This window comes from Musca domestica, unplaced genomic scaffold, assembly GCF_030504385.1.
Source record: "Musca domestica strain aabys unplaced genomic scaffold, Musca_domestica.polishedcontigs.V.1.1 9, whole genome shotgun sequence".
In the NCBI taxonomy this organism is placed as follows: domain Eukaryota; kingdom Metazoa; phylum Arthropoda; class Insecta; order Diptera; family Muscidae; genus Musca; species Musca domestica.
The window spans coordinates 18,781,844-18,800,598 of NW_026712435.1; the positions used below are offsets into that span (position 1 = coordinate 18,781,844).

Below are 18,755 nucleotides of genomic sequence, written 5' to 3' on the forward strand. Positions count from 1 at the left end.
TAAGTTTCAGGCTACGGAATGTTTCATCTTCAAACTTTCGTGTGATCGACAGAATTTAACTGTAGAATTCTTGAAAATAATTCCAAAATAAACAAGGCCAATAAAAGTCGAAGTTCATTTTTAAAATTAGCTTTTCAATATATTTTTTTTTGGTTTATTTATATACACATTTGATGTTGTTGTTCTTTATGTTATTGTTGTTGTTTTTAATATTTAATATAGCTAATTATAAAATAACAAATTACTTAACTTATGCCCTTACTGTGGCAACAACAATGAAAATAATAAAAATGATTATGCGTAGACAATGGTAGGCGTGGCAACCATTTTGATGACGATGTTGATGTTGATTTTCACATTTTTCATTTTCACACAATTTTTGTTAAATATTAAAATCGTAACGATTTTATTATGATTTATTGTTGTGATTGTGATTTTAATTGAATTTTTCATCAAAGATATTATTCACTATTGAGCACTCCTAAAACATGTCTAAATTATAAAAATTATGATTTGGTTTCATAATTTATATGTTTGATATTTAATACAGAAGATTATCGCTAATTCTTAATAATTTCTTCTTTCTTGAATATCTGTTCAGTTAAAATGTTATTTATTTATGTACATATACATTTAGAACATGTAATTATTTATATTGAAATTCTATGTTATCTTTAATATAGTATTAAATATGTTTATGCTATAACGATAAATCTATGTATATTCCTGTGGACATGTCTATAATTTGACTGAATATGTTCTGAAGATTTGATATTTATTCAAATGATTTAATCGAGTTGTTAAAAGAACTAGCGGTAATATTGGCTAAAACTTAAACATAGTAAATAAAATCGACGATTTTGGTTATGTAAGAGATGTTTCTGGAGCCAATAACAATGTAGATATGTCATAAAATTGGCATCAGAAAAACACACATATTTGGTTGAATGTGTAAGGATCATTGTTAACGTTTTTTGTAAAAAATCGAACCTTATTATACCCTCAGCCATATGGCTATGGCTAAAATGAGCCTAGTAGAAATAAGGGTTTTTGACCCTAGGTCTCTTTGGACCAAATCCGTTTCAGAACATTTGGAGTCGATTTAGCGATGTCCGTCCTTCTGGCTGACTGGCTGGCTGGTGCGCACGATTACTCTCGAAAGTAGTATCCGATTTAGTCCAATCTTGGTACATCGCAATATCTTTGTCAAACTTGGATCGAGTTCGGAGACGGACAATATCGGTCCACACCTTCTGGCTCCTCCCCCACAAAAGGTCGAAATTTTCGAAAAATATATTTTTTGCATAGAAAGAGAAAGGATAATCCGATTTTTCTCCAACTTTGGAAATCCTAATATTAACGTCAGTGCTAGGTCAGGTGCGAAAATGGACAATATCCATCCACTCCATCAAGTACCTCCCACACAAAATTTTGAATAATTACAACTCTTATAAAATGTGATGTAAGAGTCCGACTCTCTTCAAATTTCACACATCCCAATATTTATATTAACCCAAGGTCTTGTGTTAAGATGGAACATATTGGTGCACTCGTTGTGATACCTCCAAAAATATATAAAAATATATATTTATTGCACAGAAAGAGAAACGATAATCCGATTTTGCTATATATAATGATATTTATTTAGGCCCGATTCGAAATGGACAATATTGACCCAATCTTTCAAAACCCACCCACCGACCGATACTTTTTTATTTGTTGTTTTTTTTTTTAACTTTCCATTCAAAAAATATACGAATATCAGGATGAATCGCAACATGGAGAATATCTACATATATTGATTGAAAGATAAAAGTAGGGAGAAACCGAAACTATGATAGCGCAAATATCATACAGGGTGACACGAAAAAACTGCAACCAATTTTAGACTGCTGTCATTTCCAAGCCACTCGTCCGACAGCTGTTAAAATTATTCCAGTCACAGCTCATTATATTGTTTACAAGCGTACAAAAGCATTTTGGTGAGTATTTGGTCAGCTGAAACTGTGCACCTTCGGTTAGCCACATTAAGCGCCGGCTATGGTAATGGTGTGGGCCGCCATAACAGCCGATGGTTCAGATGGATGGATGGTGGCATCAGAACGAACGCCGAATATTATCGCGAAAATATTCCAGAGGGTATATTAAAGCCTTGGGCTTTGCCCGCAGACCTTTCACAATAGCCACCAAAATCTCCGGATACCAATCCTTTGGACTATTTGTCTGGAGTATTCTGGAAAGCAAGGTTGGCACTAAAAAATACCGCAGAGCAACATTCGGGCAGCGTGCGACGGTTTTAATGTGATCAATTCGAACAAATATAAACTTCTTCTAAAATTGTATGCTTTTTCCGACATTTTTTACCTTCTCGTAATTTTCCCCATCTGTCCATGTTGATTTGTAATCACTCTACAGGTCGGAATTATGGCCCGATCTTCACGAAATTTAGAATGGAGGTGGGGCTAGGGTCAGAATAGAACCCTATTTCTTCGGAGATGATCGCATAATATTTAGGGGGTGAAATGGACCAAAAACTGAAAAAATTCCTGATTTTGCAGTTGCTCTACAGGTCGCAATTATAGACCAATCAAAGCGGAAGTTAGCATGGGCTAGAGCCTTCCAATATCGATGGTCATCGAGTAATATTTAGTGGGTGAAATAGGTCACAATATTTGTGTTAAATAAAAGTCAAATTGCCCATTAAACCGCGAATATTTTTAATCCCTGCGAAATCACAAATAGACGAGCAGGTCAATTCTGACCGGTACGTAGATGCCGATGGTAAAAATATCGGTTATATATAGCGAATTATATACAATGTTAGTAAGAATGCTTATATCTCAAGAATGGCTGGACCGATTTTGACAAATTTTGTCAATTCAGAATGCCCTCTTGACATAAAAATCCAAAAAAAAAAAAAATAGCATAAAAAGGTATCAATAATGATGTTAATATAGATTTTGTAGTATTTTGTGACATTTTTTTTTTTATTTTTTCATATTGTTTATCGCATGCGATTTTTTCAATTTGACTTTTAATATTTTGTAATATTTTTTCACCTTACAACACAGGTTGGGGATATCATATAAGTATTGCAAATATCGTCCAATCCTCACGAAAATTGGGCTGGGTTGGGCTCAGAAGGGATAGGCCTATTGTTATCAAAGATGTCCGTAATATATTAGGAGTTGAAATGGACCAACAACTAAAAATGTTCCTGATTTTGCAGCCGTTATAAAGGTCGCAAATAGAAACCAAAGGACACGAAATCTCGCATAAAGTTAGAGTTTATGACAGCGGGTGCAATAGACCACCAATTTTGTGTGAAAAACTACCAGCATTACTTACAGCCGATATCCGAAATACACAAAAGGCGAACTTCTGGCTTTTTTTAAGCTGATTTCGTTGACGAATATAGCCAAATATCGTAGACAAGCAAATCATATAGATGAGTCTAAATTTATAGATACGGAGGGGCTTCTTGCTTTTGGAAAGAAGAATTCTAGCATTTTGGATGACGATTGGATTATATTTAGCTGTAAAATGGACTACAACAACTAACAGCCCGCCGGAGTGCATAAATTTTGGGCAAATGTCCCTAGTCAAAGTCCTAATTTCAAAAGCGAAATCTGCCAATATGGATTTGGACATAAGGGGCTTCTAACATATTGTAGTGTTGTAGGGTATAACATAGTCGGCCCCGCACGACTATAGCCTTTGCTTACTTGTTTTTAGTTGAAATATTGCATTGTGTGAAATTTTAAGAGAATTGGAGGCTCAATTTGCCTTTTATGATCGTTTGGGTTATTCAAAATATTTACCCTTTGTGGGGGAGATACCAATGCTAATTTCGGAATTCAAAATTCTTCAGAAGGAGTTGTCTGAAATTTGAAGACAATCGGGTTCTCATTTCAAATTTTATACAAGTTACACTTATTTCAAATGTTGACACTTTGTGCAAGTACTACTTGATGGAGTGGGCCGGTATTATCCATTTTCGCCCCTAACCTAGGCCTAATAAAAAATTTTGGGATTTGCAAATTTTGTACAAAATCGAATGATCCTTTCTTATTATATGAAGTAATTTATTTTCTTTGAAAAATGTTGTCTTATTGTGCGGGAGGCACCAACAAGAGTGTACCGATATTGCCCATCACCGAACTCGATTCAAGCTTGACAACAATATGACGATGTACCAAGTTTGGTTTAAATCGGATACTCCCTTTGAGAGTTATCGTGCACACCAGCCAGCCAGTTAGTCAGAGAGACAGACTTGCGAATACATTTGGTTGGACTTCAAATGTCCCGAAATGTATTTGGTCCAAAGAGACCCAGTGTCTGAAACTGTTATTTGGATGAGGTAGCCACATGTCTGAGGATATAAAAACACTCGCACCATACCACTACTACCGAAAACCATAGTTGTCAAATAAGCACATCTTAATCTTAAAAACTCTGTATACAGGGTTGCCCATATTCGACGGGTCCATCTGGCAACCCCATAACTTTTGACAGAGATGTCACATCGCTTAATGACATACCGCGTTTGAAGCGTCAGTCCAAGCAGATTCTTACCATGAACCAATACACGCCACGCGAGCGCTCTGAAATAGTTGAAATTTACATTCAACAGAAGAAGTCAATTGTGAAAACTCAACGTGCTTTTAAAACATTAAAAAAACATTTTCGACTGGTAAGACTGTTTCTAATCCGAAGAGGCCATATAAAAGTCGACCTAGGCGGTCGGCCGAGAATATCGCTAACGTACGAGTCAGTGTTGAGAGGTCCCCAAGAACATCCCAAAAACGCCGTTCTCAGGGGTTGGGCATGGCTCGGTCCACTTTAAACGGATTATTCGCATTGATTTGCATTTGTTCCCGTACAAAATTCAATTGACGCAAAAAATGTTGCCTGCGGACAAGCCTCGTCGATTGGAATGGGCCCAAAGGGCCCGAAGGTCCGTCGAATATGGGCAACCCTGTATAATAGTGTACTGTAATTTTATGATGCCTTACAAATTTCGAATAAAAAAGCTGTTCTCAATTTCCATAATCGCTTATTTTACTCTATTTGAAAACTATTAATTTTGTATCTTTAGAAGTGGTGCCAAAATGAATTAAGTTGTAATAACGGGTCAGTCCAACAACCGTGAAATACCCAATTTTCCAATAATTCCCGTTGTAAAATTTGGCAACAATCATCGAAACACCGAATATCTAAATGTGAAATAACTAAGTTGTCACTTCTTGATTTTTAATATATCAAATCTGGATATTGCAATTTTAACAAAATTGACACTATTTTTTTCGAAGCAAATCTCTTTATGTTCAAGCAACTAACGCCATCCATTTACATTTCCAAAAATTAACTTTGTTTTATGGTTGCATAAATTAAAAATCAATTATCTCCAGAAGGCAATGCATCTTTTTTATACATCCATATTATATTTTCAAATTATAATTCATTAATTCAATTTCCATGGAATTAACACAAATACACATTTGTCATCTCTGTACCCAGCTAACATTTTTTTCCGAGGGCTCTGATGTCCGATTTTTTTCGAGATTTTCTGCCGTTTCTTCAGAAAAGTTTCCGAGTAATCTGCACATACTCATAAATTCCGATAAATGTTATATTCATAACATGCTTCTTATTGAGAGAAATATTTGAGCATAGCAAGTAGTAAAGAATTGCTAAATTTTTTCGAAAGTTATGACATATAATATTAATGAAGATTGAGACCCTTTGTGGGTGAGGTACCAGAAGGGGTTCGCAGATATATATCAACTTCATAACAGATCTTGTGTTAGCAAACATTTTTTTATGTGTGAAATTTGAAGAGAGTTAAATGCTTATTTCGCTTTATTTGAGCGTTTTGTTTTTCAAAATCTTGAACCCTAATTATGGGTGAAGTACCAGAAGAAATGGTTCGATCTATACCACCACTATAACAGATCTTGTGTTGATAGAAATATTGAGATGTGCCAAGTCTAAATAGAATCGGATCTTAATGTGGCGTTTTATGAGCTTCATGGGTATTCAACATTTCGACACTTTGTGGGGGAGGTACCAGAAGGAGTGGGCCGATACAGAAATTTGAAGACGTTCGGATCCTTACATCACATTTTATAATTATTCAAAATGTTGACCCTTTGTGGGGGAGGTACTTGATGGAGTGGACCGGTATTGTCCATTTTAGCACCTGACCTAGCACTGACGTAAATATTAGTATTTGCAAAGTTCGAGCAAAAACGGGTAATCGTTTCTCTTTCTGTGCAAAAATATACTTTATATATATTTTTTGAAAATTTCGATATTTTGTGGGGGAGGTACCAAAAGTAGTGGACTGATACATTCTATTTTCACACCAGACCTTGGGCTAATAAAATTATTGAGTTGTGAAAAATTTGAAGACAATCGGACTCTTATATCACATTTTATAAGAGTTTTAATTATTAAAAATATTGACACTTTGTGGGGGACGTACCAGAAGGAGTGGACCGATCTTGTCCATATTCACACTTGACCTAGTACTAACGCAAATATTAAGATTTGCAAAGTTTGAGCAAAATCGGATTATCGTTTCTCTTTCTGTGCAAAAAATATATATTTTTTTCAAATTTCGACAATTTGTGGGGGAGGTACCAGAAGGAATGGACCGATACATTCCATCTTAATATCAGACCTTGGGTTAACATAAATATTGGCATGTGTGAAATTTGAAGACAATCGGACTCTTATATCACAGTTTATAAGAGTTGTAATTATTCAAAATTTTGACCATTTGGGGGGGAGGTACTTGATGGAGTGGACCGATATTGTCCATTTTCACACATGACCTAGCACTGACGCAAATATTAAGATTTGCAAAGTTGGAGCAAAATCGGATTACCGTTTCTCTTTCTGTGCAAAAAATATTTTTTTTTTTTGAAAATTACGAACTTTTGTGGGGGAGGTACCAGAAGGAGTGGACCGATATTGCCCATATCCGAACTCGATCTAAGTTTGACAAAAATATTACTATGTACCAAGTTTCGATCAAACCGGATACTCCCTTCGAGAGTTATCGTGCGCACCAGCCAGCCAGACAGACAGACAGACGGACGGACATCGCTAGATCGACTCCAAATGTTCTGTAACGGATTTGGTCCAAAGAGACCTAGGGTATAAAACCGTTATTTCGACTAGGCACGTTTTGGCCGTATCAAATGATATATTCCCTCTGTAGCCATATGGCTGAGGATATAAAAATGTTCTATCATTAAATTGAAAAATATAAACAGAAACAATTATCTAAAAATTAGATAAAGGTTTAGTATTTCGGTTTTTCAATTACAACTATAGAATAAATTCAAATTTTTTGCGAATTTCGTATTAAACATCCGAAAAATTTCCGAATTTCATATCAAACATCCTATAACTCTCCGAATATTCCTTTTTTCTTTGGCGAATTCTATACGAATTCGCCCCGAATCTCTTACGATCTTTCAGAATTTTTTCCGAAAAATCTTTCAGAATCTTGGGCAAATCTCACACAATTTTTTTCCGAGTTCTTTCTGAATTCGACATCAGAGTCGAAAACTTGTGCAGAATTTTTTTCCTAATTCGGAAGAAAATCGGAAAAAAATGTTTGCTGGGTGGTTATGTATTTATGCATTGGTGTACTGACAACGATAACGAAATGAAATAACCAAACGAGGTTAATTTTATATTGCATATATATTAAATGTTGGTTTGTATACAGCTGTTAACACACATCAATCATATATTTATATAAATAATATTTACATACAAACAATAATCCTATAATCATTTTAAATCATGTAATAGTAATAATTAAAATTATGTAAATTAATTACTATATATAAACAAACGCTAGGTTCATAATAATAAGTTACAGCTTTTCAACAAATAATCGAACAATCAATAAAATCGAGGGTGGGGGGAAGGGTAAGAAAACATTTTTGTTTTTTTATTTTTAATTTTTCCATATATATAATACTTTAACTTAGAGCAGTAATAAATAATGAATGGAATATTTAATACTCCATTCGTTTATGATTATAATTAAGTATTAACTTATAACTTAGAATTAACTAATCTAATTATTTAAGTTTTAAATACTAGCGATTTTTGGAGAGTAAGCTGATAAAATTTGGATGGTTTTAAGTTTCATGATTATTTAACTCCGAAGAAAAACAAATACTTTTGAACAGTGCTTGAAATAAGGAATAAGTAATGACTCCAGACCAGTGGCTTTATACCAGTCATAATTTGAAAAAAAAGGAACTAATAGGTGTATTATACTCTGGATCGATTTATACTAAATTAGACGCAGGCATTTGTATATATTCGGTATATTTCGGAGTTATAGCTATATCTTATTCAATTTTCACCAAAATCCATCCTATTTGAGGTCATATTGCACAACTACCTCCATATATTAACTGCTGACAACATTAGAGACCTAAATAACAAAAATCGGAATTCCAGTTTTATTCCTACACCCAATATCAAATTTAGTGTCATTTAGTAGTTTTCGTTCACATATAGGACTCATTTCCAAAACCACTTCCATATCCTAACCACAAACACCAACAGAGACCTAAAAAACAAATTTCGGGATTTCAGCCTCATTCCTTCACCCAATACCAAATTTAGTATCATTTAGTAGTTTTCGTACAAATATGGGAAGCATTATAAACGTGAAATCGGAAGAAATAATATATGGGAGTTATATTGAAATCTCTAAAATGATTTAGCCGAGGTATTTATATGCTGTTCTGATAGCTGACACCAATTATCGTTGTTTTAGAGTACATATTACGACTGTGGGGGGGGGGTGCAGAAATAGCAAATCGGATAAACAATATATATGGAAGATATGACACACTTTTCGTCCAGGCTGAATTCGGTCGTATGTGAAAAATTCTTTTCAATTCCGGTTTTTATTAACCATTTGGTGCACAATCAATTTAGAATCGAATAAAGATATATATGGGAGCTATATCAAAATCTGAACCGATCGCGATAAAATTTGACAAAGTTATTACTAAGCTGCATTTGGTATTCTTTCTGGAATATCGTTGTTATGGAGAAAATATTACAGCTGTGGTGGACTAAAATAACAAATCGAGTGAACTATGTATATGGGAGCTACAGGTATATCTAAATAGATTTTCATAAAATCTGACATGTGTACACATTTGGTGCTCAGTAAAAGACAAATCGGACAAAAATATGTATGGGATTTAGATCTAAATATTGTCCGATTATCGCTAATTTCAATAGGGTTCGTCCTTGGGCCAAACAAATGATTTGTGCCAAATGGTAAAATCTATCAAGAGGTATAATAACCGTTTTTTTTTTTTTTAATTTTTTCGTAAAGGAGAAATGCAGCATTGGACTTCCTCTGGTGGGATACAGTACCGTGGTGCATTCGGACGGCTTAAATTTTTTTGGGGTCCGATACTAGAACAAACATTTCTTTTTTGCTGTGGCTTTCAAATCGGTATTGAAAATACTAAGTGAGAGTAAAATGAGTATACAGTGAGTGAGAGTAAAATGAGTATACAGCCAGCAATTAGCCAAAAAACATAGAATAAACCCCAAATTTCATGAGCAGTTTGAGCACACTCATTTGAAACGCCTGGATTTGTAGAAGAGCAGAAATTTGATTTTGCCCCTCGGCTACGCTTTTGCTCAAGTATTGCTGATTATGAACGATTTTTTTCAGAAATTTGGGGCGAATGAAGTTATTGTGCAACAATACTATTCAAAAGATAAAACTGGCATCGAAGGAGAGAACTCATATGACCTGATATGGTGCAGCGAGGTATTCCACATTTTAATATTGAGGGATTTGCAAAATTTAAGGCAAATCAAACATTTATTATCAATTTTATGGTAATAACTGTTAATGAAAATTTCAACATTTTGTGGGAGAGGTACGAAAAGGAATGAGTCTAGAAATTACATATTCACATCACATCTCTGGTTGAGAGAAACTTTTGAACGTGAAAAGTTTTAAAATAATCGCTGACATGATTCGCAATTTAAGAGAGATATAAGTATTTAAATTTGTGACCCATTTTGGGAGAGGTACCAGAAGGGGTAGGTCGAAATCTATCATCTTCGCGCCAGATCTTGCGTTAGTACAAATATTGCGATGTGTGAAATTTAAAGAGAGTCAGCTTATTATGCTATTTACTATGCTTATTATGCTTTTTATGAGAGCCATAACTATTAAAAATTGTAACCCATTGTAGGGGAGGTGCCCGAAAGAGAGTTCCGATATATCCCATCTTCACACCACATATTTTGTTGGAAAAAATATTAAAACGTGTGAACTTCAAAGAGAATCTGATGCTTGTTTCGCATTTAAAGAGAGATAGAACAATTCAACATTTTGACACGTTGGGGGGAGGTGCCAGTAGGAGAGATTCGATCTCATTTTGTGTTATTAAAATATTGAAATGTGTGAAATTTGAAGAGAATTAGATGCTTATTTCGCATTTTATGAAAGTAATAATTATTGAAAATTTTGAAACTTTGTTGGGGAGGTACATGATGGAGTGGGCCGATATTGTCCATTTTGGCACCTGTCATAGCAATGATACAAATATTGGGATTTACTAATTTTGAACAATATTGGATGATCCTTTCTTGTTCTATTAGGTAAATTAATACCAGAAGGAGTAGACCGATATTGCCCTTCTCCAAACACGATCTAAGTTTGACTGTAATATTATCAATCGGATACTCCCTACGAGAGCTATTGTGCACACCAACCAGACAGAGCGACAGACGGATACCCCTATATCGACTCCATATGTCCTGAAATAGATTTGGTCCAAAGAGATCTAGGCTCTAAAACCGTTAATTCGGTTTTATGGCAGTATAAAATGATATATACCCTCGGTAGCCATATGTATGAGGGTATAAAAAACAATAGGGCTATTTTATTTTGCATATTACACTCAAATGCACAAAGACCAAAGGGTACTTTAAATTTACTCTTTTTACACGCGAGTGAAACTTGCTCGAAGTGACGAGATTAATACGAAATGTACTCCTGTTTCAAAGTTTAAATTGGTAGTCGAAGTACTCGAAATAGAGCTTGGTTTTCTTGCATTTACAGATGTGGGCTGAGAGAATACACATACTTACAAATTCGACAACGGTATGTCATAACCTAAAGTAGTGCTCGGCAAGAGTAGTCTCTGCTCGAATTCGAGCGAACTTTTCGCACTCTGGAAAACGATAAGATCATATTCGTTATTAATCGATTGATATCGAAAAAAAGTATTCTTATTTTTGGTCTGTACTCCCGATCGAATTCGAGCGAATTTCACGCTCTTGTTATGTTCTGGCAGCATTTCGGAGCATCATCAATGATGGTTCCAACACTTTAAGATACGGATGTAAATGAAATGTGGTTTCAATAGGAGGTTGTCACTTTGCCACTCTGAGGGCGAAATAATTGACTTATTGAAAGAACATTTCAACAACAACATTCTTCCGTGAAAGGGGCCGGTGAATTGGCCTCCACGTTCGTGTGATTTGATGCGACTCTATTATTTATTGTGAGGATACCTGAAGTCATTGATTTATGTGGATTAAAAATAAATTTAGTTGAAATGAGGCGAAATATCTTCTTCACTGTGGCAGAGAGGATTAAACATTAAAATTGGTAATACATTAATAAATCGGTTTCTGTGTGACCTGTTTATAGACCTTGAAACTCATGTCCAATCCAAGTATCTGTAAACAAAAAAAAAAAAAAAAAAAAAAAAAAAAACTTAAAGGCTACCTGAAGATATACATTTAATCGAATCTGCCATGCTGTGCTGTGTACATTTGTTATCCTTTACCTCAAACACCACAAAACTTTGCCGATTCTTAAGTTTTCCCTCTCAACCATCAAATATTTTATCAGCTTTTCGTATTTCGTCTTGGTTTTTGTTGTTCTTTTATTGTTTTTTACTTAACCCTCCGACTACTCAAATATCTCCCATTGTTATTTAGTTGTATGTCTGGCCCATGCAGTTCTCTGCACTTGACTCATAATTTGACTGCGATTTGGTACTTTTTCGCTGGTACTGCGTTGTATGAAACTGGGCGTGGCCGAGAGCTTACGTTGATTCGTCACGTTACCCGCCTCGTCGGTTACTTTCAACGTAACCGTATTGTAACGCGGCGAATTGGATGATGATGGACTCATATCGATGTTGTTGTTGCTGGCGTGACTATTTAAATTTGATGTACTGCGCACCATTTGTGATAGCGGTGAATCCACCGTTGATGACGAGCGACTGTTTTCTCTAGATCCTCCGCCTCCAGCGCCACCGCCGCCACCCGTTCCGGCTATATTACCATTCGACACAGATTGTGTTAGATTGTGGTTGAATGGCTTCATCAGATGTTCATCGAGCGTATTGAGATTTTTATCCAAACTCAATTGTATTTCATCATTCAGGGTTAACGGCGAATTGGAATAAGAATTGCGATTCAGGGTGCCCATGGGTGAGGGCGTCAAATTGCCCATAGAACTGGGTGTGGGAGTGCTTAGGAAATTATAATTACTACTGGCATTGTTGTTATTGTTGGATGGACTGCATGACATGGGATTGACATAGAAGAAGGAAGAGGGTGTTGTGGCACCACCATTCGGCAGCGCCAGGGCAGCCGACGATGCTCCGCTGGCTCCCAAATTTAAAGCTTGTAGGCGATTCAATAGCTCTTGATTGACCTGAAACAGATCTTTGGACAGGGCCTCCTGCTGCTGCTGGACGTTTGGTGAAGCACTTAGTTGTTGTAGCTGTGATGTAATATTTTGTAATTGATTCATGGATGGAAAGGGGCTGGAGGACAATGTGTTGGTTGTCAGATTTCCAGTATTTGCAGCCGAAACATTCAGATGTAATTGGGATTGACTAAATGATGATGTTGGCGTTTGTAGGGCATTTGCTTGTTGTTGTTGGGCCAACGATGATGCCGATGTGGGTGTTTGTTGTTGCTGCTGCTGTTGTTGAAAATTTTGCAGATTTTGTGTTTGTTGATTGAGACCGCTTAGCTGATGACTGAGCGATGTTAGTTGTTGATTAATTGTACCCAAATTATTAATTTGCTGATTAATGGTGGCCAAATTATTGTTGGCATTACCGGCTGTGGCCTGCAGTAGCATTTGTAGATGATTCTATAAAGTTGTCGATTCGTGCGATAGAGAAGAACAGAAAGAAAATCGATGAAGATGATTGAATATTCGTTTATTGATTCGTATAATTACTCAGGAACTGTAAAATATCCATGCGTAACATTAACAAAAAGAATTGAAGCACATTCAGAGCGGGCAGCAAAACAAAATTGACATATAAAAACAAGTTAACGGCGCGGGTAAAATAAAACAGACGCACATTTCAATTTAACAAAAATAAAATAGCATTTTTATAATTTTTGGCATGCGAACAAAGCAAGTAGTTTTTAACACTTGGCAAAAATAAAAACAGACTTCACACTTTTTTTCAAAACAGGGTAATTTGTTATAAAACAATAAATCAAGGAGGTAAATAAGAAAAATTATATAAAATGTGTTGATTTTTTTAATTTTTTTTTTTTTTTTTTTTTTTTTTTTTTTAAACAAAAATTCGGTAAATTGCGAATCGTGTCCTATCTATATCTATAAAAGAGGAAAATGTTTGTATGTTTGTTTGTTCGTAATTTATGGACTAGAAAACCGCTTAACCGATTTTCCTGAAAATTTCCAAGTATACTACAACATCGACTGAAAGTAACATAGGCTATATGAATATTTGAAATTCGACTGGTGATATGGCCACAGAATCCGAGGTACCTCCCAAAAATTCAGATTTTATATGCACATATCTATTGATATATTACAGATACAGTCTCCATATTTGGAATGCATAATGGAATTTGGAACAAAAATAAATTTGCCAAATTATATTGAAATCGGTTCAGGTTTGGATGTAGTTCCCATATACATATTCGGCCGATTTCATGTATTTGATGCACCAAACACGATACGTATGTCAGATTCTAAATTGGTACTAAAAATATTTGTCAAAATTCGGTTGAGGTTTGGGTATACACGATATGTATGTCCGATTCCAATGAAATTCAGAAGGTGTGACGGAATTTGGTTAAGATTTGGATATAGCTTCTCTATATATTCTCGGCCGATTTCACATATTTGATGCACCAAACACGGTATGTACCTCCAATTTCAATGAAATATGTGAAGGTGTGACGGAATTTTATGGGGAAGCATCTTGCTGCAAATTTCCTAATTGCGACAGAAACACCACTTAACTTCCAAAGATTGCAGTTTTCTGCACGCTTGGCATTTGGTATAAAATTAGTAAATCCAAAGGACAAACCCTTCGTTTATGCGGACTAAATTTGGCATGTTCCTGCTTTTCTCATTGTCAGCTCTTCCTGGCATGTTCACGCGTTGGTATTTTAATGAAATAGGAACACCTCAAATTGGTCGTTAGCGGTACATGAGGTTTTAGCTAAAATATGAGTCAATATTAACAAATTCCGGAGTAATTGTATTCATCGAATCGTGTTGGAAATTAAGGTTGAAACCTTGGAAATTTCGAATATAAAGAGGTTCCAAATAATTCCGGAGTAATTGTATTCATCGAATTAAGGCTGAAACCTTGGGAATTTCGAATATAAAGAGGTTCCAAATAACCAAACCAAATAATGTAGCCACGTGAAGGAGTGGGCCGATAAATTGCATATTCACATCAGATCTCTGTTTGAGAGGAATATTTTGATACATCAAGTGAGATGTATCGCTGAGTTGTTCTGCAAGTTATGAGAGATTTAAAAATTGAAAATGTTGACTCCTTTGCTACAATAATTGTTAATCAAAATTATAATGGTTTGCGGGAGAGGTACATGAAGAAGTCACCGATATATCCCATCTTCACACCAGATCTTGTGTTATTTATAATGTTGGGATGTGTTAAATTCGAAGCGGATCTGATGTTAATTTCGCATATTATGAGAAATATAAATATACTTTATTAAATTAAATTTTTGACCCGCTGTGGGAGAGGTACCAGAAGGTCCGACATATTCTATCTTCACATCAGATCTCGTCTTAGTAGAAATATTTGGATGTGTGAAATTTGAAAACAATTGGTGACTTATTTCGAATTTTATAAAAATTTTAATTATTCAAAATGTTGACCCGTTGTGAAGGAGGTATCTTCACACCACATCTTGTTTTTGTGGAAATAGTGCGAACTTTGAAAAGAATCGAACACTTATTTCTAATTTTATGAAAGTTATAATTATTGAACATTTTGACCCTTTCTTGGGAGGTACCTGAAGAAATGGTCCGATATCTGCTATCTGCTATCATTTGTGTTTGTTGAAATATTAGGATAATTAAAGAATCCGACAATTAATTCGAATTTTGTAACAGTTATAACTATTCAAAATATTGACCCGTTGTGGGGAGGTACCAGATCGAGTGGTATATTCTATGCGTTATTCATACGCAATCTTGTGTTGGTAGAAATATTGAGTTGAGCGAAATTTGAAGACAATAGAACTCTTATTTCCAATTTTAAAAAAGGGGAGATATTTGATGGAGTAGAGCAATATTGTTCATTCTAGCACCAGACCTAACACTGATAAAAATTTTGGGATTTGCAAAGTTTGAACAAAATTCAATGATCTTTTCTGGTTCAATTAGGTAAACTATTATCTATGAAAATTTTGACCGGAAGGAGTGGACCGATATTTCCCACCTCCAAACTTATTCTAACTTTGAAAATAATATTACGAAGTACCAGGTTTGAATCAAATCTAGAGTTATCGTGAACACCAGCCAGCCAGAAAGACAGACGGACAAACCTAGATCGACTCCAAATGTCCTGATACGTATTTGGTCCAAAGAGGCCATTATTTCGATAAGGCATGTTTTGGCCGTATCAAATGATGTATACCCTCTGTAGCCATATGGCTAAAGGTATAAAAAGAATGGCTGGTCTCGTCTAAATAACGGTTTTCGACTTTTGAACTAATTCCGTTGCAAGACATTTGGAGTCAGTCTATCAATGACCATCCATCGTCCTGGCTGGGTGGTGCCCACGATGACGATCGAATAATGAAAAAGTAAAAACCTGCTAAGCTCCAAGCCGAACTTTTAATACCCTCCACCATTTAAAAGAAACTAGAAAATAATTGAGAAAGTCCCGCTAAAGAATACCGCTTAATGAAAACTGAAATTTTTTACGAACTTCAAATACGAACTCATAAAAATACCGAATATCGAGAGGTATCGTTACATGGGGGCCATACGAAAACGTGGACCGACATGGCTCATTTACGAACTTAAACTGCCTACTGGCAAAAACACATGTGTGATAAATTCAGTTAGAATGTTATGCTGATCCAGAATATATACTTTGTAGGGTCTATCGTGAGTATTTTGAATAGTTACAAATATAATGACAAAGTTGATTTACCCTTTATAGAATGGTGGAGGGTATAAAAATGAGAGTGTTTATCTCCAAAAAAAGTATTATTGTGACTTGTCTTCAGTCTGCAACTTGGCTTAAAAATATATTTTCAAAATCTAGGACTAACTGTTCATGGCATATTACGACTAATAATTAGACATCTCCTCACTGTGTTACCTCTTATAAAATGCGCAATTTATTATTGTTAATAAAACAAGCGGAAATGATTATTTGGCTATCATTTGCGTTCATTGTCTCAAATAGTAAACAGCAGAAAGGAAATACTATAAAAAAAATTGGTCAAGCGTCAGGAACAAATTATATTTAACATTTAATGAAAAAGAAAACAAAACTTAGCAAATGTTTATTAGAATCGAATTAAATTTGGCAAAAACAAAAACAACAACAACAACAAATTATAACAAATAACATGTAGATAATTCATGCCAACTCACCTGTGGTGCCATTCCTATATTGGCTGTGGTTAGACCAGGCGCCTGCTGCTCATTGTATGCACCCAACGAGGCTAAATGTTCCAGTAGTTCACGGTTTTGTTGTAACAATTGTTGTGTACGAGCCTAGAATGGCGAAAAAAAGTTGTAATTAGCATTTTCAAAATGAAATGGAATGTAGTTTGCGTTTCACATACCTGAGCTTCAATTCGAGCATTTGTTTCCGATATCAATTGTTCCCTTACCATCATTAGTTGCGTTAGGGCATGGCGCGTTTGCATGGCCTGTTGTTCCAATTGATCTTTCAGCTTGTTAATTTCACGACTGGGTGAAGAGGGCGATGTCGGCGATTTATCTTCATCGGTCTGAAATTAAGAGAAAAGTTCCAAGGTGAGAAAACTAGGTTCGCAGATATGTGTTAGAAAGTTAGTATGCGATTTTTAACAAGGTACTCGATCAATTTAATTGGTCATATTCTATGAATAGAAATGCATCGTGGGAGAATACCCGGTGCATTGGCTAAAATTAGTTAAATACCCAGGTATTTATCCAAATTAGGTAGTTAACTATTTATATAATATTTGTTCGAGATTTTGTCGTAACGTGATGAGTAAATATATTTAGCAATTCAGTGCATGCTTTCAGGCGCTCCCTTTAATTTTAAAACTTTAAGAAACGTTTTAAAAGTTTGTAAATAAAATTCTAAATTCTAATAATTGCATCTCGTGTTGTCTCAAATTCCATACCAAACAAGTTAGAATTTTGCAGTAGGTGTTCCGACAGATATATCCCTGAATTTGACAATTGTTATACCCTCCACCATACTATGGAGGGTATATTAACGTTTCATTACGTTGGCACTCCTCGAAGTACTAATGTACTCATTCTTAATAAGCGTATTTTTCACATATGCCTACTGACAGGCAGGTTAGGTTCGAAAATGAGACATGTTAGTCCGCGTTTTCTATCTATTCGGTTCATAGGGTTTGTCAATAAGGCTGGGGTTTTAGAAGTTCGTAGTAGAACGGTACGAAAAGTATTAAAAGGTACTAAATATGGTACCTTTTGTATTTGAGGAAGCAGTGGATCTAGAACTCTTACATTTGGAGTGAGGATCACTGAGGGAGTGTTCGATAGATGTGCCAAAGGGTTTTTGGAATTTCACACTATAAGTGTACGAAAAGTACCAAAATGTACTAAAATTGTTATTTCGTATCATGTGAACGGTTAGCGATAAAAACTTAAAATTTTGAATGGGAATCAAGGTAGAGCAGTAGAGTCGATATAAGGAGTTAGTTTTAGAAGTGTGTACTCCTGTATACGAAATGGACTGAAAGGTACTAAATTTAGTACAATTTGAATTTTGAAGATCGGATGGTGCGACAATCCTGAATTCTGAATGTAGGATTGGGATATGAGGAAGTTTTCGAAATTTGTACTTATGTACACGAAAAGTACTAGATGGTACTAGATTTGGTACAATTTCGAAATTGGTGAACCGATAGAATTTGAATCCTGAAATTTAGGAATTGGATTACTTTCTTTCATTCTAGAACTGACAAATGTGGGTAGTTTTGGAAATTCGTATTTATGTGTACTAAATTTGGCACAATTTAAATTTTGGGTGATCCATTCGAGCTGCTATTCTGACAACTAGAAATAAGATTGTCGGAGTGTAGGATTGGGATATGTAGGCAGTTTTGAAAATGTGTACTTATATGTATTAAATAAAGTACAATTTGTATTTGGGCGAACCAACGAGGCTGAAATACTAAAATTTGGAATTGGAATTACAGTGGGA

At 35.2% G+C, this 18,755-nt stretch overlaps 1 protein-coding gene across 6 annotated transcripts in view; it reads right to left on the bottom strand.

Annotated features, from left to right (window-relative positions):
* LOC101893229 (capon-like protein) overlaps nt 1-18,755 on the bottom strand; it is a 506,622-nt gene that overhangs the window by 15,754 nt on the left and 472,113 nt on the right. For 4 of the 6 annotated variants that reach the window (XM_059131884.1, XM_059131883.1, XM_059131881.1 and 1 more), the window contains 3 exons: nt 17,152-17,319; nt 16,958-17,080; nt 11,800-13,198 (listed from right to left, as the gene is read on the bottom strand). In XM_059131884.1, coding sequence (XP_058987867.1) covers nt 12,020-13,198; nt 16,958-17,080; nt 17,152-17,319 — 1,470 coding nt within the window. In that variant the 3' untranslated portion in view covers nt 11,800-12,019. Of the gene's footprint in view, nt 1-11,799; nt 13,199-16,957; nt 17,081-17,151; nt 17,320-18,755 lie in introns of those variants that run through there. The other 2 variants (XM_059131885.1, XM_059131882.1) reach the window with 1 other exon arrangement.